General features: G+C 39.0%; 1 protein-coding gene across 2 annotated transcripts in view; it reads right to left on the minus strand.

Annotated features, from left to right (window-relative positions):
• Positions 1 to 461: 461 nt before the first annotated feature.
• riok1 (RIO kinase 1 (yeast)) overlaps positions 462 to 26,221 on the minus strand; it is a 56,863-nt gene continuing 31,103 nt past the window's right edge. Inside the window, exons 8-16 of one of the 2 annotated variants that reach the window (XM_072261939.1) lie at positions 24,656 to 24,742; positions 21,509 to 21,646; positions 16,836 to 16,939; positions 13,357 to 13,463; positions 8,478 to 8,543; positions 5,742 to 5,858; positions 3,544 to 3,597; positions 2,870 to 3,013; positions 462 to 2,106 (exon numbers count right to left, since the gene is read on the minus strand). In XM_072261939.1, coding sequence (XP_072118040.1) covers positions 1,993 to 2,106; positions 2,870 to 3,013; positions 3,544 to 3,597; positions 5,742 to 5,858; positions 8,478 to 8,543; positions 13,357 to 13,463; positions 16,836 to 16,939; positions 21,509 to 21,646; positions 24,656 to 24,742 — 931 coding nt within the window. In that variant the 3' untranslated portion in view covers positions 462 to 1,992. The remainder of the gene's footprint in view (positions 2,107 to 2,869; positions 3,014 to 3,543; positions 3,598 to 5,741; positions 5,859 to 8,477; positions 8,544 to 13,356; positions 13,464 to 16,835; positions 16,940 to 21,508; positions 21,647 to 24,655; positions 24,743 to 26,221) is intronic. The other variant, XM_072261933.1, reaches the window with a different exon arrangement.

Below are 26,221 nucleotides of genomic sequence, written 5' to 3' on the forward strand. Positions count from 1 at the left end.
ATGCAGATCAAATATATTCTGAAAAACTAATGCCTGGAACTAACTTTATGGTAATATTGTTCTACATAGTTGCCATAGCAACCACCATTACAAAAGAAACCAATACCGGTTGCCTTCACAGAGTTAGAAAACACAGGAGGTAGAGTGAGTCATCAAACTAATTTAACTACAAGTTTAAAAGATTATCAGTAAAAACCAGTAAAAAAAAGTTTATACTGAAGACTAGATTACATCATTGTCCCTCATCTTCTTACTTGATACTTCAGCCAGAAATTTAAATGATGAGTAAGAGTTGAAAATAATCTCATATTTAAACAACAGAATGGTTATAGTTACTTTACACAAGTATGGTTTACTGTTGAAATAAAGATTGAAATGCATTTTCAGTGACAAATAATTTCTCTATATACCGCATATAAAAAGTAAAAGAACCTATTCAACCTGTAGAATCAGGTTTATTATTACTGACATGTTGTGAAATTTGACTTCCAGCAGTACAGTGAAAGATAAAAACTACTACAAGTTATAGAGATAAATGTAGTGCAAATGAGGAATAACAAGATGGTGTTTATGGACTAATCAAATCTGATGGCAGAGGAGCTGTTCCTAAAATGTTGAGTGTCTCTGTAGACTCCTTATTTCCTCCCCAATGGGAATATTGAGAAGAGGGTGTGCCTCATTTTGTAACCGTCCTTAATGATGGATGCTATCTTCTTGAGCACCAGCTTTTGAAGATGTCCTTGATGGTGAGGAGGCTTGTGCCTGTGATGGAGTGAGCAGACTCTGCAGCCTCTTTTGATCCTGTGCATTGGCATCATCACCTGGTAGGGAAGTGTCAGTCAGAACGCCTTCCACTGTAGACATTTACAGGAGTCCAAATAAAGGCTGGAATCCCTTCTTTGTGATTGCATCATTGTGTTCGGCCCAAGATGTTGAAACCAAGGCATCTTAAGCTGCTCACCTTTCCCACTGCTAATCCTTCAATCAGGTCAGGTATATATCCTCCTGGCTTACTCTCCCTGAAGTCTATAATAGAATCTCTTCTGTGCATTTATGAAGCAGAGTTGATGGGCTGAATGGCCTAATTCTGCTCCTATGTCTTATGGACTATACAAGATTCTCCAGAACCATTGAAGATCTATACATGATTGAACACACGCTCTGCAGTATGTTCCCAATATTTTAACACTCTAAGGTAAGGTGATGCCAGTGGTTAGGAAAGACTTACTTTGGTAACTTCATATTAGAATTAGATTATTCTAAAGCAAATGTAATATTGGCTAATAACTCTTAACTATGTTGCAATATCATAACGTAAGACAATTACAATTCTGACCTGAGCTCTCTGAAACATGGTGTTGAATTTGTGCTGTGGTTTAGAAAATTCTGGCAATTTGAATCTGCCAAATCCTGATGAACCGATTAGATTAATAGCTGTATTGCGGACCCAACTTCAGCTTCTACAATAATTCACCTAATCTGTTTCCTAAATTCAGTTTTGTTTTTCTTTAAGCTATTCTATATTTGAATATGTTTCTAAAACATTAACATCACAGGTTTCTTACTAATTTCTTACTGATGGCTTCATTAACATTTACAAAATTCAAATTCCTTTAATTTACAAGACAGGATGTGGTGCATATTCACTAAAGTCTTGAATAATATTTAATAAATCTTTCATTCATGTTAAGATTATTTATTATTTTTACACTGGGAAAATAATTTATGCAGCAGCATTCATAATTAGTAAAGATAACTTTTGGATAATAACAGAACACATCTCTATTTACACAAGGACTGAGGTGATAGAGAGAGACTAGGACTGGAAAGAAGAAACAGAAGTTATCTGAGAAATAATAGGCACTGGAACATGGAGTTTCAGATCTCACTGGACGGATGAACCAAGTTAGAAAATGGAACTCTTCATTCTGTAAACTTGTGACGACCATCAATCAACATAGGCCAGTTGATGTAAAACAGTCATCCAAACATCTAAGCTCTCCCTTTCTTCATTTTAGCAACCTTTTCTTTTCTTTTTTTGACATGTTTAGGCACTTTGTTTTTTCGTTTTTCTCGCTGGGCTTCTTTAACTAATCTTTTCCTATCCTATGGAAAAAAGGAACAGCATTGTTCAGAAACATGAAATGCATCAATGACTCAATATTAACTTCTCGTTATCCTACACAGTTTGCTAATTTTGCATCAACTCACATTTGCATTAACTCACTGGTGCAATTAATGTAATTTACAATTACATCAATGGAAGCAATATATGCATGAATTTAAGTTCACTGCCAAATGATATAATGCTCATCACTGCTCCGAGTACATCTTTCTTTTAATCATGTTAAATTTTTGAGTGGCATTGTTCAGTGGTGATCGAGGATTCCGAAACCTAGAAGATTGGTCTCTGATTACAGCTAAAGGGAAGCAATCAGATCCATCAGTCAGTATGATGCATCTTCATTTCAGCCACCTGTCCCTAGTAACAGACACATCACCACACTCCCCCCCCCCCCCCACAAATCTAGTGTAATACTGCCAGTTTTAGATGAGAACAATATTTTGGCAGAATCCATTTTACTGTGGTAACATTTTTATCAAAAGTTACTATATACCTCTTTCAGTACCTAGTCTCTCTCCATTGATCCTCGAACTAAGACCCTGTTTCTAAATGTGCTTGAAGTCCATCCGTGGTTGTGTAGCATTAACAATAAATAGCCATTCAAGGCTTCCAATTACTACATTGCACCATTCTGTACAGGTATCATGACCATATCATAATACAGGCTGTCAGGAAAACCAACAATCTAAGTTCCCACTCAGTTACTAAGAAGTAAGGGAATATTGTTGACTATCGTAAGGTCACCTTTTTGTTAGTTTCATCTTCCTCGATATGCTTTTTTGAAGGAGTCTTTTCTCCTTCTTCAGGATTGAGGTCTGATTTAGAGTCATCATCATCAGAATTAGATTGTTCATCACTTTCTTCTGAACTCTCGAGAAGAGCAGGTACCTGAAACAACAAATTAAAATGAAATTCAAGGTTTGGATTAAGACAATCCACCATCCAAAGTTAACGCAATAAATTAAAAAGTACAAATCACTAATCACCAACAAATTCAATAGGATGTGAAGTATTACTCAAATACCGAAACAAAATGGGAAAAATGACATCTTAAGTCCATCACTCCTTGTTTGATCTCAATTCACCCATTCAGTACATCTTTAGATATCATATCCCTGGCTAAATCCTGTCAAATGTAGCCTTCCAAGAAAGTAGACAAAACCTCTTCTCAAGGCATTCATTTCATCTCCCTTTTTCCTCAAACTGCATTTTTTAAAAGAAACATAAATGAAGTTTACCCACATCAATTCTGACAATCTTATTTAAATCTTGAAAATGTACTTAGGAAGAACACACAAAATGGCCACCTTTCTCAAACTTCTTTTGCAATTTAGACAAGATTCTGGGTACCCTAGAAAAGAGACCAGGAATTAAAGAATCCTTACATCCAAACTCATTTGCCAAAAAACAAATCTTACCTGTTGTACACCTGTCAAGTCCTTCTTCATTCCTGTTACTGTCTGGTACAGAATCTAAGCAAAATCATAAATCATAGTGTCCTAAAGTATATTGTTTTAAAACAAATGTAAAACACATGCAGTTTGAAGGCATATTTACAGAAACTGGAATTAATCACACTGAACATACTTCTACCTGTGGCATTTTCTAAAAACATTAAGAATTTCAATAGACTCATAACATCTGAAAGACATTGATTTTATAATATGGACAACTGGTTCTTTTGTTTTTCCTCAGTAGTCCCCCTGGTCAAGGATAATTTGTTTCCAGCTCATTTTCGTGGTCTCGAAGGTGATGTTCATCTGTCATCTGGTTGAGATAGGTGGGGTGTGTAAGTAGTTGGGTTGTGTACTCTTTTAACTCATTGCAAGTAACCTCTCAATCTGACGTGAGAGGCCCTATCGGGCTTGAGATCGCGCCCCCCCACGGGAGGCCGTGTCGGACTGGAAGTAGGGAAGCCATGTCTTGGCTGACGAAGGCCCCATGGAAGGACTGACTTTGAGCTCTCCTTGATGCTGATGGAGGATGTTTTCAAAATTCCAAAACATATATGATTATTGGAGTGGACACAGGTTTTCTGCATTTTCTTTCTTTGTTGCTGATTGGCAGGTAAGCAATATGTTACCTTTTTTTGGTTGAGGGAGGGGTGGGGAGGGTTTGACGGTATTGACACTTCTTTTGCGTGGGAGGGGCTTGATGTTTTAGCTGCCGTGGCCGGGTGGGCAATCTGTTAGTTTTTTGTGCAAGGGAGGGTTAAGGCGGGGACGAATCTCAGTGTTGTATTCTTCGTAATACTTTGATAATAAAATGAACCTTTGAACCTGAGCTGCCATTGTGGAAACAACAACTTCTCAGGGTGTAGCAGCTGCTCACCACAGCTGGTAAAGCATGATCAGAGAGAGTGTCGATGATGGGGATAACAGCCTGGGAGAAGGAAATGACATTACTCTGCCCATTTTTACATGGATTTGTTGGTTATCATGGATGCACAATGGTGAAGTCTCCAATGCTACGAGGCGTCTACTACAGGCTATCCATACCTCTGAAATAAACAGCAGAGGAAAGCATCAGCACTGATGTATATATTCAGCTCACAAAATATGGGAAATATCCACGCTGAAAGATTTTGTCATGATTTTGATTTTTGAGGGGCTGTGATTTGTGGCAGGAGCAGATAATCTAGGTTGTCCACATGTTTAATACAAGGCTCATCTTTTCCCATTCTTCAGCGAAGGTGTCAAGTATCATTTTCTGAAGGTATACAAATTCTTAGAAGGTGTGTGTATATATAGAGCCAACATGTCAGTTGCATCAAGCTTGGGCAAGTCATATTGTCTAGAAAAGGGATCTAAATTACTCTTGTAAAGAGCTTTTTTTAAAAAAATTAACCCATGAATTTAATTTGTAAAAAATAGCAACACAGATATGTTGTATTTAAATCATTATACCAGAAGTGAAATAAAAACTGGGGCACGCAAATATAATTGAAGGAGAAATCTGAAAAAGGGCAATCAGAAAAACTAAATGCACTTCTATTTAATGTCTAACATCAATTTTCTACTGAAGGAATGTTAACATTTTGCAGTTGATTCTTTGGGGTCAGAAAGTTGCTCAAAATTAATTATTATTCATTATGCTGTTTAAAAAGTCAATCACATCAGATTAAATAAACTTTGCATCTGTCTTTTAGTATGGAACCAGTGGATAAACAGCGTAAGTTTGTACCACTAAAGACAGATCTGTTGGTTCAGTGAAACCGCAAAAATCTTCATTGTAAAACAGCCAGGGGTTCCTGACAGAAACTTGTGCACTTCTGCCTTTTAACTGCAGAGATGCAGATACTAGACTGTTGGATAAATGCTGTAATAGTCGTGAATTTGGATTGCTTTGTCATTCTTATGTCAAAATTCAAGCCAGTGTATTGACATTCACAGTTAAGCAGTTTCAGTGCTTTAGCTGAACTATAAACTTTAACTTAAGGAATAGCTACTTTGGAGGAGAAATTATATATAAAAAAATAATTGGGTGGATTTCCACAAATACCCAAGGATGAAGCCTAATGCCTTCCTGTGGATTCATTATTTTAATAAGCAGTAAATATCTTCATATAAAACAAACTTCCTTTTTTCTAAAGCACATCACAAGCATAACCACTTACATTGTCATGCTGTTTATCTAAAACATTCTCCTCCTTGGACTTGGTCATAATGTCAACATCTCGTTCATAATGCTTCACTTCATTCAGCGTCCTGGGAATGTAGGCCTTTTTAAACACCTACACAGAAAGCAGCATATATAAAACTAACTTAATCATGTGTTTAAATTTATAGAACCATCTAGGGTAAGGGATTATTAAATTAATAATCTGTTTCTTGCTGTCAAAGTTAATACTTCTATCTTTCCCAATCTACTAAATTACTTTATAATTGCTAGGAAGAACATTTAATAGACAATATAAATGAAAATACAAAATAACAATATTCTTATATTGCAAACATGAGGAAATCCATCATTTTGTATGCAATATAAAATATGCAATAATTGTTTCTCACTATTTAACTTTAAACAATACACCTACAATAATAGCATGGATGCAAAACTGCACCCTCATTTCTGAGTCAGAAGTTTGCAGGATCAATGCCCAGTCAAGAATTTGAAGAACCACTGAACCACAGGAATGCTGTGAAATGAAATTTAAGTGAGATGTTGTATCGATGCGCCCGTTAATTCAAATGTTCCCTCACCCAGTGAGGAATGGCAAGGAGTTTCCCTTGCATTTTGTTCAACATTCTTCCCAAGTAATCTCATCAGAAACAAATAGAATTTTGATGGGGTCTCAGCCTGAAACATTAAGCATTTATTCCCCTCCATAGATGCTGAGTTCCTCCACCACTCTGTGTGTTGTTCAAGATTTTCAGCAACTGCAGAATCTCTTGTGTTTAGAAATTTGATGAGATTTTTGTATGAACTTTATGTGCAAGCTTGTCCAGAAACAAGTTCAGGGTATTTTTCAGACCATAAAATACAGGAGCAGAATTAGGCCACTTGGCCCATCGAGTCTGCTCCCCCATTTCATCATGGCTGATCCAATTTCCCATTCAGCCCCAATCTTCTACCCACTCCCCGTATCCCTTCATTCCCTGAGTAATCAAGAATCTATCAACCTCTGCCTTAAATATGCCCAGTAATCTGACCCCCACAGCAGCCTACGGCAATGAAATCTGGCTAAAGTAATTTCTCATCATCTTCATTCTCTGGCTAAAGAAATTTTTCCTCATCTCTGTTCTAAATGGATGTTCCTCTATTCTGAGGCTGTACTCTCAGGTCCTAGATTTCCTCACCATTGGAAACACCCTCTCCAAGGTTACAAAATCAATGAAGAATGAATTACACAAAAAATTCAATGAAAATATGCTCTTTAAGATGATATGCTATCAATACCTATAGGCAGGGAAAGGATGATTAATGGATGGAACCTGGCACACCAAATTATACATATAGCAGAACTTTGGCTGTGATGAAATCCGTGAAGAATGATGAGAATGAGTTGAGGCAGGAGAGCACTGCAGTGCTGGAAACTACAGGCAGTAAATGCTTGCCTCTGGATTAGAAAAGATCTGCGTGATTTTCCATTGGTGGATATTCAGGGTATCTACATCAGATAGCATTTGGCGATAGTAACTCAACTAGTGAACGGTCTGATTTAGCCCATGTGTAACCTGGGAGTAGGATTACATTATCAGCACTACTGCAGTGTCTGACAAGGCCAGAAGACAAAGACTTTGGTCTTCCTAAAGATCATCTGGTGAAAACTGTGGAAAATCCTCATGCTGGACCAGCAATGTGATAGGGAGGTCATCAGGAGGTAGAAATGGGTGACTTTACAGTACATATGAAAGCTAATCCTATGACTACAGTATTGTCTCCATGGGACAACATGTAGGAGGGATTGACCATGCGGTTGAATAATATTATTTCATCAGAAACTCCTCACTTTAACATTGGGCCTACTGGACCAGAATGCAGCTGCTCTACAGCTGAGTAAATTGAACTGGCCCCTCACAAGGGTGACAGGAACTTGTGTAAACTACAAATGCCTTCCTTTTGATTGGTACTGGAGAAGGAGTCTGTGAGTGGCCTATCACTGTGTGGCTTCTTGTGGCAGGTGGGTAGTCCTCACTCCCTCGTGTGGTGTCCCTCTCTTTCGATAAATATTGGTGATATCATAGGATGGTATCATGGTTCTGCGTTTATGGATTGGACTACATCATTTATGGACTGTGGACTTTTTCAGACTCAAGTTTTTTTTTTGATTTGTGTTTTTTAATCACCTGTTCCTTTTCCATTTAGCTGTGTGAAGAAAGGGTGTTTGGAGGTTGATGTTCTGTTGAGTTCTGTTAGCTTTTTTGTTCGGAGAGGAGTTGTTCTTTTTGGGAGAATGGGGTGATGTTCGTGTTCCCTTTTATGCGGGTAGCAGCGGGGCTTATGGGGGTTGTTGACTGGGATGCTGCTCTTTTTTGTGTGTTGGGGGGTGGGTGGGTTTGATGTTTTCTCTGAATGACTTCCATGTTCTTTGTTTTGCGGCTATCTGGAGAAGATAAATTTCAGAGTTGTATATGGATACATGTCTTGATAATAAATGAACCTTTGAAATGCCATTATGGCTTCACAGAGCAGTTAAGCATAATGACAATAGTGATCAACACAAGTTAACCTACACCCCTAGTTTAATGTAATTAGCCCACTCAGACAGTAACATTGAACAGTGTACTAATACATAAGGTGCAAAGCAAGGTAGATAAATGTGTTCTGGGCAAAACTGCACCAGAAGTACATTCAAAGATCTGTAGAAGGTGAAAATATAGACAATCAATATCCCACAGAAGATACACACCTCTTCGTCTACTTTATCCTGGTTGGATCTTTCCTCCTCTGTTCTATTTGCAGCTAATTCCATTGCCTAATAACATAGGTGAAACATTTGGTAATGTTAGACACACAGCAAACTAGGAAGTTCTTTCATTGCTCATTCACTTATTAAATATTCCAAGAATAGAATTATTATTTTGCAGCACTTTGTTCAGTAAAACTATTCAAAACTGAGAAAAGTTTGCATCTAAAGTGCTCAATACTCTCAATCATATTTGGAAAAATTCACAAACGATATCAAATAACTTAAAGACTTTGGAAAATAAACAGCCTGGTGAAATGCCAGGGGTTCCCAACCTGGGATCCATGGACTTCTTGCTTATTGGTATTGGTCCATAGCATAAAAAAAGGTTGGGAACTTTTGCCCTAGAACATGTTAGATGAAATTTACTGCTGCAAAGAATGAGCATTTTCAATGGCAATACCAACAGTTTAAACTAAATCATACAAATTTTAAAGAGGTTGAGGAAAATGGAGAGCATAGGATTCATATAATGATTAAGTCGACACTGCCAATAAAATGCATTTGCTTTGAGTAATGGAGTACAAAACCAAATTTCCTATCCCAAAATTCTTTATAAGTCACTCTGGCTTCATTTCTTGAATTGTACATTTTAAAAGACCACTAAGAATTTTGAAGTGCCAATGAAATTTTACTAGAATGGCAAGGAGTTTCAGATATTTACAAATAGTGAACAAAGTTAACCTATAACAGGGCTGTTCAGAATGATTGGAATTTCTGATAGAGTAGTTGGGGGAATCTATTTCAATTGGCAGAACAGAGGGGACATGGAAAATAATGAATTATTTTTGTCTTAATAGATCAACCTTTAAAATGCAAACAAATAGACCAGAGATTGCTAGAAAGAGCAGGTCAGTTAGTCTCTGCAGAAAGGGAAACAGAGTTAACATTTCAGATCAAAGATCTTTCATCAGAACTGGAAAAGTGAAGTAACAGCTCAGGAAGGTATAGAATGGATAAAACAAAGGGTGCACTTCTGTTATAGAGAAGTAGAGTTGCCAAGGTGTTTCCAAAGCTTACAGAGCCAACTGGTTGATAGATTAAAGAGAACAGTTAGAGAAAGAGAAAATAAACAAATGTTCATGTAATAGCTGCAAAGCTGTTTGGAGTCCCAGATCAAAAGGAAATGCCAAGCAAATAGGCAGTGTGTAAAGTGAGATAACTGATTTAATAGTACAGATGGATATCTTTTATAGCAGAAATGTTTAATTCTGATACAAACGGAGAAAGTGACTCACCTATCAAATTTGAATCAGTTCAGACTACAATGCCCAGATGGAAGAGGATGTGGTGTTTCTCAAGAATAAATTGAGCCTCAGCGACACAGGAGGCAGAGTAGGTTGGAAAATTAACATGACAGACAGCTGTTTTTTCTGGTGTTGGAATGCAGGTGCTTCACTGAGCACGAACCAAACTACATATTTGAGGAACTTAACTTGCAACGATGCTATTTAAAAATCTAATTATAGTTATGATTTCACAATCTTTCCAGATTCTTCTATACAAACTATCTACTGGAATATTTCCCCTTCTCTTTAGCTTATAGAATGAGGGCATTTTGGCTATCAATACAAAGCATAACTTGATTTTATCTTTTTATTAGGTCTATCACCTTGGTAAAAGGTAGCGATGTCCAAACTCAAGATTCTCCTTGTTTGCCACTTGTACATTTTAGAGCAGTGGCCGCACTATATGTACAGTTGCAAGAGAAGGTTTGTGAATCCTTTGCAATTACCTTGTTTTCTGCACTAAATACTCATAAAATGTGGTCTGATCTTCATCTAAGTCACAATAATAGACAAACACAATCTGCCTAAACTAATAGCACATACAATTGTACTTTCCATGTCTTTATTGAACAAATTGTTTAATCATTCACAGTCCAGGCTGGAAAAAGAATGAGAACCCTTGTGCTTAATAACTGGTAGAACCTCCTTTAGCAGCAATAACCTCCGCCAAATGCTTCCTGTAGCTGTTGATCAGACTTGGAACAATGGTGAGGAGGAATTTTAGACCATTCCTCCGTACAAAACTGTTTCGGTTCATCAATATTTCTGGATTACCTTGCATAAACAGCCCTCTTCAGGTCAAGCCACAACATCCCAATTGGGTTAAAATCTGGACTCTGACTTGGCCATTCCAAAAGATGAATTTTCTTCTTTTTTTTAACTATTCTGTTGTTGATTTACTCTTGTGTTTCAGATCATTGTCTTGTTGCATCGTCCAACTTCTATTAAGCTTCAAGTGATGGACTGCTACCCTGACATTTTCCTGTAAAGAGTCTTGATACAATTTTGAATTCATTGTTCCCTCAATAATTGCAAGCTGTCCAGGCCCTGAGGCAGCAAAACAGCCCCAAAACCATGGTGCTCCTTCCAACATGCTTCACAGTTGGGAGGAGGTTTTGGTGTTGATGTGCAGTGCTCTTTTTTCCTCCAAACATTGTGGTCGGTGTGCATTTCTGTCAAGAAGTTCAACTTTTGTGTCATCTGTCCACAGAATATTGTCCCAGAAGCATTGTAGAACATTCAAGTAGTCTTTTGCAAACTTGAGAAGTGCAGCAATATTTTTTTTGGAGAGCAGTGGTTTCCTCCATGATGTCCTTCTATGAACACCATTCTTGTTCAGTAATTTTTTTATAGTAGGCACACAGAGACTTTATCAAGTTATAGAAATTACTGCAGGTCTTTTGCTGTTACCCTTGGGTTCTTTTTCACCTCCTTCAGCATTGCACCTTGTGCTCTCAAGTGTGATCTTTGCAGGATGCCCACTCCTCGGGAGAGTAGCAACAGTATTGAATTTCCTCTACTTGTACACAATTTCCCTTACTGTGGCCTGATGAACACTCAGGACTTTAGAAATGCTTTTGTACCCTTTTCCAGCTTTATGGATCTCTACAATTCTTCGAAGGTCTGTCCTCTGAAAGTTGTTTTCATCGAGTTTTGCACACAAACAGATCTTTTTTGAGAAGAGCAGGCAGTGTCAGTAACCTGACTGTGGCAGGCCACTTCTACAACCCACACCTCCAATCTCGTCTCATTGATTGGAACACCCGACTCCAAATAGCTCTGGTAGAAGGCATTATCCCAGAGGTTCACCTACTTCTTTGAGCCTAGACTGTGATTGTTTAAATGGTGTACTCAGTATTGACAAGAAGTACAATTGTTTGTGTTATTAGTTTAGGCATTAGTTATTAGTTTGTCTATTATTGTGACTTCGATGAAGATCAGATTACATATTGAGCAATTAATGCAGAAAACCAGGTAATTGCAAAGAGTTCACAAACTTTTTCTTGCCATGAAGATCTATCTTCAACAGTATTAAACTCCAAATAAAAACCATCTGGAAGCTTGTTGGAAATTACGATTTATATTTTAAATTAAGCCTTTAAAACACAGAAGAATGTAGTACGAGTTACGTTCTAGTGTAATCTTCGGGTACAGTAAACTAGGGATTATTGCAACCAGATTCAAGTTCCTGAACCAACTGGTACAACTTTAGTCACTTTGCATTCACATGGAATTTTTCTGTTATAATTATTGAATTGATAAAGTTTAAGGGAATGGGGGATTCTCAGATTCCTGTAAACAATGGGTTAAGTACCGACTACATTTGTGTATTTTGTGGGTGACTGCAGTGGATTTAAATAATGTCTCACAGCTGCTTTCTTTGGAGCAAGATAAGGGTTAAAGTTCAACCAGATCCACGTAAGATGTCTCCTGGCTTTTCACACCTTTTGGTTTTGACAAAAGGCAGTACCTGATGGAAATTAGATAGGACATTCCTTTCTTAATTAAAGAATAAATTTGATGGATGTTCTTATCTTTGTAATTAAGTTGTGGCTCCAACAAACCAGGTAGGACATTCCTTCCTTTAATTAAGGTGGCTGGAGTGTCTATCAAACTGATCGTTCTTTTGTATCAATAGTCCACTGACTTGGCTGGAATGCTTATCAAATTGATTGTTCTTTTGTATCAGTGGCCGTATAACTTCTAACAATTCTGACATTAGCCAGTGAACTTGTTGAACCGCCGGAGAGATGAGAACTCTTCTCTCCCTGATATCCGGACCAAGTTCACTCGCCGGCTGAGCTCGAAGAAATAAATGAGTGAAAAGATAAGTAACAATCTTTTTGTGCTGTCGTTATTTGATCCAGCAAATTTTCGATTACAGAATCACTTGAAAAATTGGGTACAGTGTTTATGATTTCTTTTGAATGCTGCTTTCTTTCAATGCTACATGCCTATGATACTGCTGCAAATTTTACACTGCACTTGTGCATACACGTACTTGCACATACAACAACAAATTCAAATTTGACTTTGATATTAAGCCACAGTTATAAGAGTCAAACATTCAGGTTTATATTTATAATTTTTTCTAAAGTTATAATGAAACAGCAAAATACAATGATTCAGAAAGTAGTATTGCCTCAGGTACAAGGGCTTATGCAGTACAGTCTAATACTGCAAGTTGCTACAGCTCCACCAGAAGTGTGCAACTGTAATTACACTACAACATACTTCAGCTGGCACTGTGTTCGAATAATTTAATATGAGAAAATATCAAAACAATGGATAAGCAATATTTTAACAATTTTGTAGCACATGATAAATACTCCTGGTCAGGTAATGTCATTTATTTCTTATGGTGAGTGAAACAGCTGTCAATGCAGATGGAGCAAGCATATAAATTAACCGTAAAACATCAGAGAAAGGGGATATAAACTGAGCTTGCTGATTGGACACTACTGATTAAAGCCAAATATCAGAAACTTGATATGCCTTTCTGCTACTTGAAGAAAATTATAATTTTGTTTTACCTTTTGAAGGTAAGCATCAAGGTTATCTTCTGCAATGGAAGGATCTGTGACAAATTCAAAAAGCTCCCGCACAGTCATAACGGCGACATTGTGTTTACGGAAAAATTCTACCACAAAGAATAAAGAATGAAGTTTATCATATTTTAAAAAAATATAAATACAGTTTGAGATCTTGTATGTCTCCTAAAACTCTAGCAGATTCTCGAGATGTACCGTGGAGAGAATTCTCACTGGTTGCTTCACTGTCTAGTATGGAGATGCCAATCCACAGCATCATTAAAAGTGCAGAGGGTTATAAACTCAGCCAGCTCCATCATGGGCATAAGACTCCCCAACATCAAGGACATCTTCAAAAGGTGATACCTTCAGGCAGCAACCATCATGAAAGACCCTCACCATCCACGACATGCTCTCTTCTAAAGGGAGGTGGTACAGCTGACGATGAACACTCAATGTTTTAGGATCAGCTTCTTTCCCTCCACCATCAGATTTCCAAACGGTCCATGATCCCCAAACACTACCTCACTATTTTGTTTTCTTTTTTGCATTATTTATTTTTTAAACATATTTTTGTTGTAACGTACAGTAAACTTTACCTATTGTATTGTATCGCTGCTGCAAAACAATAAATTTTATGACATATGTCAATGATAAACCTGATTCTGGTTCAGATTCTGAAAGAATTCCCTGATGATCTGAATAGTAATAATGGGAATCCTGCAAATGTTTTAAAAACTTTGTTAATTGTTTAATCAAGAATATACATTCTCAACAATCTATAAACTTAGATAATTTGTATAAAATTGCATGTGTTCATTCCTTCAAATTTGATAAGCAATGCCCACTGTGTGTCAAGTGAAGAAACTCATCCATAATACTAATAATGCATCAAACCATTTGATTAAAAAAAAACACCAAGGAGTCAAAATTAAGCTAGGTATGCATTGAATACATATAGAATGTTACATTTTTAAAAATTATTCAAAATTTTAACTAAAATAAAAAAATGTATGCATAATTATATTCTAGAAAAAACAATAAAAATAGCTATAATGTAACAGGACCTACTGCTTTCCTGGCAGATATGATGAATAAACTCTTCTTGGGCTTCCAGCCGGGTACAGGTATCGATTATAACAGATGTTTCGATGACAAACCCTCAAACCCTCCCATCTTCTTCAGTGATGATGCCTGGGTATGTCTAGACTGGTGGTATTTATACTCCTATAGTCCGTTCCTCCTCATACAATCAGGTTTCCACTCTTCCACTTTCTTTACAATCAAATCTAAGTTCTTACTTAGAAAGAGACATTTGTCTTTGTTAAAATTCTTTTCCTCTAGTTCTATTTCAATGGCATCCTTTACCAGGAGGTCCCAAAGCCATTAGTGTGGACAGTAGTTTTGTGCCATCGAAGTCAATCCGGAGATCATTGCAAATGCAGTGTTCTGCTACTGCCGATTTCTCCAGATACACCTACTGTGCTTCCTGATGTGGGTTTCCACTGTGCAACCCGCCTGGCTGATATACGCTGCTTTGCATTCACAGGGAGCCCCACTTGTCTGAAGAAATCTGGACTGCCAATAAACATATGTAAGACACTTCCACCTCAGGCGCCAGTACCACCAAGACTTTACGAGCTCCCTAAGATACACAAGGAGGGTTCTCCCCTGAGGCTATCGTCAGTGGGATAGATTCTCCGACTTACTACCTCGCTAAGCATTTAATGACTGTGCTTGTCTCCCTTTGTTAGGGGCTGTGGGCATCACATCACAAATATGACCGACTTCATTAGAACGACAACCAACATCCAGCTAAATCCGGAGGACGTAATGGTCAGTTTCGACATGGTGTCCCTCTTTAGGTTTGACAAAGGTACGATTCACCTTTCTGAACACCCCTTACATTGACGTACCTTCTCTAGAAGGGGAACAACCTCAGATACGTCGATGACACCTTCGTAGTGTGGCCTCATGGACTCCCAGCTCTCCAACAGTTTCACTATCATCTGAATAGTATACATCCAAACATTTAATTTACGATGGAGATGGAGAAGAATGGCTGCCTCCCGTTCCTGGACATTCTAACATGATGCAAACCAGATGCAAACCAATTAAAGCCTTGGACAGGGCTTTAATTGGAAACCCACTTCCATGGACTTATACCTCACAACAACAGCCACCATCACGCCTCCCAACGTAGAGCAGTTCTTTCTACTTTGATTAACCGTACGAAAACTATTTCAGTCCTGAGGAGTCTCCTTGAGGAAATAAGACGATTACACATGACCTTCCTACGGAATGGCTACAAGGTGAAAGAAATCAATCGGGCCCTTAAGAGGGCTGACAGAAAAACCTGAAAACCTGATGAGGAACCTGTCGCTACCACCGGTCTTCCCTATATTTCCATGTTTTCTGGAAGGATAGCCAGGATCTGGAAGAAATACTGGATTAATACCATCCACAAATCGTAAGGAAGCTCAAGTTACTGCTTATGCGGGTCAAAGATGACCTGAGACTCAGGTCATCTGCTGCTTACAGGATTCCCTGTGAATGCAGAGCAGTGTATATCGCCCAGACAGGACGCATGGTGGAAACCCGCAACAAGGAGCACAGCAGGTGTAGCTGTTTGGATTACTCGGAGAAATCGGCGGAAGCAGAACATAGCACTGCATTCGCAATAACCACAGCATTGATTTTGATGGTACAAAACTACTGTGCCATGCCATTGCCTTTTGGGATCACCTGGTAAAGGAAGCATTTGAAATAAAACTAGAGGAAAAGAATTTTAGCAAAGATGAAGGTCTTGCTCTAAGAACTGGAATTTGATTGTAAACAAGGTGGGAGAGCAGAAACCTAATTGGATAAGGACTAACCAACCAGGAGGGACAGACTATGGAGGTATAAATATCACCGGTCTAGACATACCCAGGCATCATCCCTGAAGAAGATGGCAGAGTCTGTCATTGAAATGTCAGTTATAATCGATACTTATATCTGGCTGAAAGCCCAAGAAGAGTTTATTTGTAATAATGAAACACTTAGACAAGCCATGCATTCTAAAATGACATCCCAAATATGAGTGAATTAAAAAAAATCTACTTTAATGGAAGAGCATTAGCTTAAAGTAACAATTATTTTGAGCATATCTCATTCCAAAATCTCAAAATATTCTTGTGATAAGATTTCCCATAAACCATTGACAACTATGAGATTAGGAATGTATAATAGATAATATTTTTAATTTTATGGAAACTATTTGATGGCAGATCAACAATTTAGGTCTCCTCAGTTAATGGTAGGGGTCCATGGCATTAAAAAGGCTGGGAACCCCTGCTCAAACAGATTTACTTAACATCTATATAAATATTCAGTGCTTAACACTAAATATTATAGATTTGTTACATAACAATTGATCATAGTCTCCAACAAATCAAAGGAAAAATCTAAGTATAACAAGATTAGTTGTGGTTTTGACCTACCATTAACATTGAGACAGTCTTTTCGGAGAAATTCCAAAGCACATGGATGATCATGTTCTACTGATTGTGATACATCAATTATATAAATACCCCCATTATGGTACCTGCATGATGAAATTAAGGGAAAAAAATGAAGCTTGAACAACACACACACACCCACTCAGTGACCAATAGTATACTTGCTCGTTAATGCAAATATCTAATCAGACAATCATGTGATCACAATTCAATGCAGAAAAGCATGCATAATCAAACGGTTCAAGTTGTTGTTCAGACCAAACCTCGAATGGGAAAGACATGTGGCCTAAGTGACTTTGACCGTGGAGTGATTGTTGCTGCCAGAAGGGGAAGTTTCAGCATTGCAGAAACTGCTGATCCTCTGGGATTTTCACATACAACAGTTTCTAAAGTTTACAGAGAATGGTGAGAAAACCAAAAAACATCCAGCAAGTGGCAACTCTGTGGGTGCAGATACTTTGTTAATAGAAAGAAGGTCAAAGGAGACTGGCCAGACTGACCGCAAGGTTGCAGTGAACCAAACAACCACACATTACAATAGTGGTGTGGAGAAGAGCATCTCTGAACGCACAACACATCATGAACCTTAAGGTGGATGGGCTACAGCAGCAAAAGACCACACTGGGTTCCACTCATGTGGCTACTTTATTAAGTACAATCATGTACCTAAGGGGAGAGGGAGTGGGTGTGTGAGCGTGCATGTGTGCGTTTGTAATATATATTTATCACTATTTATTTTTTAAATTTGCATATCTGTTTATAAAATTACATCTCCTAAGTGTTTGATTAATAATGTAGGATATATTAATCATTCCTGTCAGATTTGCATGCAGATCCAGTTTCCTTATTGTTAAAAGCCAGTGAGCCTGACATAAATTAATGGAAAGTATTGGTACTGGATACATAAGTATTTGGCTAAACAGGGCCTGGTTAAGGATAGTTTGCATGTGAAGTTGTATCTAACCAATCTTAGAGGTTTCAGGGACTTTAGGCAAGGCTGAAGATAAAGTCTCACAGAGCAGGCAGATCTGCAAGGTTCAGTTGCTTGGCATTCAGGGTGAGGTAGTAAACTGGATTCAACATTGCTTTGTGGGAGAAGCCAGAGAGTGGTAGTAGATGGTTGCCTCTCTTCCTGGAGGCATGGAACTAGTGGTGTGCCGCAGGACCTGGTGCTGAGTCCGTTGCTGTTTGTCACCTATGTCTTCTACTTAGATGATAATGTGATAAACTGTATTAGCAAATTTGCGGATAACACCAGGATTGGGGACAACAGAATCAGAATCAGGTTTATTATCACCGGCATGTGACATGAAATTTGTTAACTTAGCAGCAGCAGTTCAATGCAATACATAATCTAGCAGAAAGAGAAAAAAATAAATAAATAAAATAAAACATAATATTAAATAAACAAGTAAATCAATTATGTGTATTGAACAGATTATTAAAATGTGCAAAAACAGAAATACTGTGTATTAAAAGAAGTGAGGTAGTGTCCAAAGCTTCAAAGTCCATTCGGGAATTGGATGGCAGAGGGGAAGAAGCTGTGCCTGAATCGCTGAGTGTGTGCCTTCAGGCTTCTGTATCTCCTACTTGATGGTAACAGTGAGAAAAGGGCATGCCCTGGGTGCTGGAGGTTTTTAATAATGGACAACAAAGGCTACCAAAGCTTGCAGCGGGATCTGGAGCACCTACAAAATGGGAGATATAATTTAATGCCGACAAGTATGAGGCGTTGCACTTTGGGAAGACAAGTCAGGGTGGAACCTACATAGTGAACAGTGGGGCATTAAAAACAGTGGTAGAATAGAGGGATCTGGGAATGCAGATCTACAATTCCTGGAAAATGGCATCATAGGTAGACAGGGTCAAAGAGAAAGCTTCTGGCAAACTGGCTTTCATAAATTGAAGTCCCAAGTATAGACGTTGAGATGCTGTTATACATATACAAGACATTGGTGAAGCCAAATATGGTGCAATTCTGGTCACCAAGGAATCAACAAGATTGAAAGAATATAGAGAAAATTTACAAGGATGTTGCAGGACTTGAGGACCCGAGTTATAGGGAAAGATTGAATAGGTTGGACTATTTTCTGGAGTGTAGGAGAATGAAGGGGAGATTTGTTAGAGGTACACAAAATTACGAGGGATAAATGAAAACACACTTTTCCATTAAGGTTGGATGAGTTAGGGATAAAAGATGAAACACTTACAGAGAATCTGAGGAAGAACTTCTTCACTCAAAGGGTGGTGAGAGTGTGAAATGAGCTGCCAGTGTTACTGTTAAGTTTGGGTTCTACTGCAACATTTAAGAGATGTTTGGATAAGGACATGGATGGTGGTGGAATGACGGGCTGTGATCCAGTTCTAGGCCAACAGAACTTGGCAGAATAAGTTTGGCAAGGACTACATATGCCAAAAGGCCTACTTCTGTGCTGTAGTGCTCTATGATTCAATGACACTAATTGTAAACTGTGAGGGTGCTATGTGGAAGCTTCAGTGGATAGGAACAGATTAAGATGATGGGTGAAAGCATGGAACATGAGATACAATTAGAAAAATGTGTTATCTCTGCCTTGCTAGAGACAATAGACAAAGTTTTGTTTTTAAAGTTCAAAGTACATTTATTATCAAAAGAGAGAAAAGAAATTGCCTTTAAACTCACAAGAGAGCATAGGCCATCAACTTTTTGCTGTTGATGTTTCTGTAGCAGGAAAACTCTTTTCCATGAGGTTGAGTTGCTAGCTCGACGCTCAACCCAGCATGGAAGGAAAGCGTGCACGGGAGCCGGCTGGATTCAAACTTGGGACCTTCTGCCCCAAAGTCCAGCTCTGATGCCACTATGCCACCAACTGGCCAGTTATTATCAAAGTATCTATAAATTATACAACCTTGAGATTTGTCTGCTTACAGGTAGCAACAAAGCAAGAAATCCAAAATAACTCATTAAAAAAAAGATCAACAAACACCCAATGCGCAGAGAAAAAAAACACATCATACAAACAATAAAAGCAAGCAGCAGCATTCAGAATGGAAGTGAGTCCATAGACACGAAGCCTGGAGCAGCAGGAGCAGGCCACCACCTCAGTTCATCACACAGTGGAACAAACCATTGCGAAGCTCCCAGCCTGGAGCAGTCTCACAGTCTTAGCACCGCACAAAGTGGAGCAAACGTCGTGGAGCAGTGAGCAGAAAATGTTGAGAGACCGCAAAGTGTTGATGTTCAAAGAGACCTACGTACCCTTTGTAGCTAAATCACTAATTGAACATGTAGGTTCAATAAGCAATCGGAAAAGCTGTCTTTATTACAATACATCTGGCCACAATAACTTAAATCCAAGGTGATGTCTGGGATACTGAGTACAGGCCCAACCTCTCTTCCCAAGGAAGAATATACTTGAGGGTTCACCAGATTGGTTCAACGGATGGTGTGTTTGTAATGAGGCAATGCTTCCTTCAAATGCATGGTTGATAAAGGGCTTGACAGGTTAGATGAGTGAAGTTTCTTCTTGCTAGTGTATCTAGAACTACAATACAGGTCTGCCATGCAAGGCAGACAAGACACATTTCTTCACCCAGAGGGGAGGAATTCTCCACCTGCAATTGAGTGTTTTAAATATTCAGGGAATCAGGGAGTGAGAGCGAGTGCAATAGTCGTGTTGAGATAAATGATCAGTCCCAATGTCAATGATGGAGGAAGTCCAAGGGGTCAAGTGGCTGATCTCTGTTTCTATTTCTTAATACTGTCTCTTGTAGAACAACACAGAGCAGTTGAGCTAAACAGCATGTCAGTGTAATGTCAAATTTATGTGATTATGTTTCATCCTTGTCCAGCTCATATACTGTTACACACAAAACTACACACCACGGAAAACACAAGGTAGGAATTGAATTTACAAGGTTGATAATTCAATGTCAATTTCTATACCCTCAGATATATCCATGCCCACCATTCTCATTTCATACGATCGGCTGTTTCCAGGCTCTCCATTTCTTGTCTTCACACAACTTAATACTAATGACCGTGTGCAATCACAAGAGTCTCCTCCAAGATCTTTTTTTCAAATCCCAATTCAACATTTTTGTCAAACATCCTAATATTACAGCATCTCTTTACTTGGCTATGTCAACCTTTTGAGTGGTGCCTGGCTACGCTTTCCAACAAAGAAATTGCTTAAGCACAAAAATGCTTTCAGTTACTGTTGAGAAATATTTAAAAATATACAATGTCAAAGTTTATAGTTAATGTGTAATATTTACAACATTACAAGTTGATGTTGGTCATTTCAAGATAAGTGAACTATGTGACAGAAATTTGCATTTTAAGTATGAGCAACTGAAGCTGAGGCTGTGGGCCTACTTTGGGCTTTGTGTCTATGGAGTTACTTTTGTTCTGAATGCTGTTGCTTGCTTTTACTGTTTGCTCAACGTGTGTTTTTTGTTCTCTCTCTGCGCATTCAGTGTTTGTTGGTCTTTTTTAAATGGGTTCTTTTGGGTTTCTTGTTTTATGGCTGCCTGTAAACAGACAAATCTCAAGGTTATACATACTTTGATAATAAATGTACTCTGAACAAAGCAACTTCTTGTAGATTGTGGCTCTGGTTGTGAAGAACAGATAAAAAGTCCAATGATTAATAGGTGCATTGAAAGGAACTTACAACAGGTTAAATTCACTGAGATCAGCATGAACCAACCGAGCATCCTTATACATTCTTCGCATATATTGAATCAGAAGAAGATAAAGCTCCCTTGCCTTGGATTCAGACAAATGAGCATTCTTCAACAGTGGTGCTGGCCTAGAAGATAGAAAGGATGGTGAGTAAGTACAATTTCTCAATTCCTTTACATTGAAACTGATGAGACAGGTTTTTTTAAAACAATAAAAATGGAGCTGCAAAAATAAACACTTGATAATTTCATTATGAACACAAGAAACTTTGGAAGTTTTAAAGCAAGACTCTAATCCAAATAAAGCCATTTGCACATTGGCAGCTTTGTTACTATTTTAACTATACCACTGTTTCTCTGAAAGTCAGTTTCTTATATTATTTAATGAAACAAAATAAAACAGTGGGCTGTAATCATGCAAGAGGTCATTCGTTGGTGAGGTAGCACAAGATTTAGAAAGAGCTCAGGGACTTTCAGAACTTTTCAGTGGGCTGAAATCATAACAAATCAGGGAACTGTGACGGGGTCCTGAATTACCCCAAAAAACTGTGCTTTTGAAAAGAGAGAGAGAGAGGTGCCCAACACAAGCACCTTGTCAAAAATAGTTATTTAACACCGACATATTGTTCATATTGTTGTGGTCACAGTCGGGGGGGGGGGAGAGAAGGGGGAGAGAAGGGGGAGAGGGGGGGGGAGGGGGGGGAGGGGGGGAGGGGGGAGGGGGGGGGAGGGGGGGAGGGGGGGAGGGGGGGAGGGGGGGAGGGGGGGAGGGGGGGGAGAGGGGGGGAGAGGGGGGAGAGGGGGGAGAGGGGGGGAGAGGGGGGGAGAGGGGGGGAGGGGGGGGAGGGGGGAGCGGGAGGGGGAGGGGGAGGGGGAGGGGGAGGGGGAGGGGGAGGGGAGGGGGGGGAGGGGGAGGGGGGGGGAGGGGGAGGGGGGGGAGGGGGAGGGGGGAGAGGGGGAGAGGGGGAGAGGAGGGGGGAGAGAGAGGGGGGAGAGAGAGGGAGGTGCAAAGACTGCTCACAGTATGTTTACAGTTCTACAAGGTCGCTGCCTGCTTGGAAATTCTTACAGACAGAGAAAGGAGGAGCTGTTTGAATGACAATTGGTATTCAGCACGGGCAGATAAATAGAAGGTCAGATGATAGACCTCAGACACATGGTTTTGGACACTGAATGAACTTTGTTGCGCCCACAGAAAAAGTGGGTTTTGGAGGATCGATCAGTGGCTCTCGCAGTGAGAACAGGGAGTGACTGGTGGGGAGTTATCTGTGTGTCCAACCCTTGCCTGGGTTGATAGCTCCACCACAGAAGAACGGTCCGCTTTGTTGTGGTCACAGTCGGAGACTTCTAAAGGATTTTGGAGGACAACGGGAGGATCGACAGTGTCAGCTCACCAGAAGACTCAAATCTCTCCCTCTCTCTCTCTCATCACTACTCAACTCAATACCACGAACTGAACTGAACTTTACTCATCATTGTAAGATTGTATCTTTTTACCTCCAGACTTGAAGCTTGATTTTCATATATTTCCACACTTACTGATATACTTACTTATATATAATCATTGTTAATCTGTTTGACGTATCTGCATTTATATTACTGTATTGCATAGTTACTACTAAATACCATTAGTTAATAGCAATACTGGACTCCAAGGTGTTTTCTATTTCTGCTGGTTCTTTAACTTGTCACAGGGTATGTGACAGAACAAAAAAAAAGAGGTGTAAGCAGAGTGGCCACTATTGGTGTGTATAGTGTTGGAGTGGACAGGATTTGGCTCAGCAGGTTTAGGCAAGAATAGATGCAGACTAAAATTTAAGTCTGAGGAGTTAAAACAATTCACACTGCAGTTTGAATGAATGGGAGAAGTTAAAGTCAGATGTATCATTACTACAGTGGAATAAAGACAGTCACAGAGGCACGAAAGAGGAGCTGACCAATTGATGGGAGGGGGCCGCTAGCACGATAATACAGAGCAGCAATTGGTGGACTTTCTAAGAGTAACTTGGAAGATGCAGGATCAGCTCATCTCAAGAAGCACAGGATAGATACACCCCAAAGACGAAGTATGCTTAGGGAGGATGATACAACCGTGGCTGATGAAGGAAGTAAAAGACAGCATAAAAGCAAAAGAGAGAGCATATAATATAGCAAAAATTAGTGGAAAGTTAGAAGATCAGGAAGCCATAAAAACCAACAGAAAGCAACTTCAAAAATGATAAAGAGAGAAAGAATGAAATATGAAGGTAAGCTTGACAATAATATAAAAGATACTAAAAGAGTGGATATCGGATCGCTGAAAAATGATGCTGGAGAGATAGTAATGGGGCAAAGAAATGGCAGACAAAATGAATAACTATTTTGCATCAGTCTTCACTGTGAAAGTCACTATCAGTTTGTCAGAAATTTGAGAGTTCAGAGGGAAGAAGTGAGTGAAGTTGCTATAACTAAGGAGAAGGTGCTTTGGAGGCTGAAAAGTTTGAAGGTACATAAGTCACTTAGACCAGATGGTCTACACCCAGGATCTGAAAGAGATAGTTGAAGAAATTGTGGAGGCATTAGCAATGAGCTTTCAAAAATCACTAGATTCTGGAATGATTCCGAAGAACTGGGAAAGTACAAATGTCACTCCACTCTTTAAGAAGGGAGAGGTAGAAGAAAAGTTAGCCTTACTTATAGCACAGTTAGCCTGATTTCAGTGGTTGGGAAGATGTAGCTAGTGACTCAAGATAGCCCAAGGCCTTTCCATAATCTACAAGGCACAAGTCCAGAGTACGATGAGATGTATTGCACACATCCAGATGAGTGCATCAGCTGCATCCTCATCACCAAGGAAGACAAGGGCATAGGTCCATGGGAAATGGACAATTTACCACATTGTCAGGTAGATCCCAGTGTTGTAATGGCACTGAAACAGCTTGGTTAAGGGATACAGCTAGTTTCTGAGCAGATCTTCAATTCTACAAATGGGTCTTGTCTGGTCCTGTAAAATTTATACTTTACCCTTAGCACTCCTCACATACAAAACCCATCAGAATAACCCAGTTTATTTACGGAACACAACAACAAGGCTCTCTTTTAAACATTTTATCGATTTTCAATATTAATAGCTTTAATTCCACAGAAAAAAAACTCACATGTCATCTTTACCAATAAAGCCCATAACAAGCACATGACTCCTGAGCATGATTGGCTCCGGGCAAGGTATTTCTGCTGTCTGCAACCTATAACAAAAAATGAACAGTATTAAATTTTTACTTTTGTTAAATGGAACATTTACAACTCGAATGTGCTGAATACATTCAGCACACATATTGAAATACTCTCTGCTAATTTAAAACAGGTCATCAGCTTTTGTCTGAATTAATAATATCTAACATGATCACATTCAAGTGTTAGCATCTATTGCTTATGTACCAACAATGTAAATGGCAGATTTGATATCGATCTCTATAATGTCTAAGAGAATACCAATGTTGTGTCAAATAATTAGGGTTTTGTCCCCAAGGTTTTGAATTACTTCATGGGCCACATCACAATGACTGGAACAATTGTTATTGTAATATGCTCCCAGATTTTTGAGCCCTGAAACATGTGACCTGACCTAAAACAATTCTTTGACTTAAAACATTATGTCAGTTTCTCTTTCCAGAAATTGCACTGACATGTTGAATACTTCCAGCACGCCCCGTTTTTATTTTAGATTTCCAACATTTGTAGTTTTTTTTTTAATTGATTTTCAACTGGAAGAATTATTTGGCATGATTGAATCTACTATCTTTAAAAAAGAGAGACCACATCATTAAATTCAAAAAACATCTTATGACTTCTTCCAAATATGATACAATAAGTCCAGAATGATCTCCAGAAAGCCATCTCATAGGTGAAGTGGCAATTCTGGACCAAACCTGAATCAACGAAGGATGCTGGACAGTTGCAGCAGGGCTTGAATGCCATTACCTCTTACAAAATGAAACCAAGCAACATAGCTGATGAGAGGGCCTCACTTCCCGAAGAGCTCAATATATAGCTCCATACTTTGATAATAACTGCACTTTGAACTTTCAATGTGTGGTGTTGCTCCTCCAACCTGAGTTTGCCGTAATTGTGACAACAGAGGATCAGTATGCTTGCTTTGACCATTGAGGAACCTTCACAAACTCCTGCAGTTCCCGATGACCCTGTGATTTCAGTCTCTGAAGCCGACGAGAAAGCATTCTTCATGAGGATGAACCCACAGAAAGCATCCAGCCCAGATGGGGTACCTGGCTGAGTACTAAAGACCTATGCCGATCAACTGGCTGAAGTGTTCACTGTTATCTTTAACTTCTCACTTCAGCACTCTGCAGCACCCAGCTGCTTCAAACAGGCTTCAATTATACCAGCACCAAGGAAGAACATGGTAACCTGCCTCAATGACTACTATCCAGTAGCACTTACATCCACTATGATGAAGTGCTTTGACAGGTTTATGATGAAACATTATCAACTCTTGCCTGAGAAGTGACTTGGATCCACTCCAATTTGCCCAGCAGCACAGCAGGTCCACAGCATGTGCCATTTCATTGGCTATCCACTCAACCCTGTCACACCTGGACAGCGAAGATGCACTTAACAGGATGCTCTTATCGACTACAGCTCAGCATTTAATACTATCATCCACTCAAAACTAATCAATAAGCTTCAAGACCTTAACCACAGTA

This window comes from Mobula birostris, chromosome 1 (assembly GCF_030028105.1).
Source record: "Mobula birostris isolate sMobBir1 chromosome 1, sMobBir1.hap1, whole genome shotgun sequence".
Classification (NCBI taxonomy): domain Eukaryota; kingdom Metazoa; phylum Chordata; class Chondrichthyes; order Myliobatiformes; family Myliobatidae; genus Mobula; species Mobula birostris.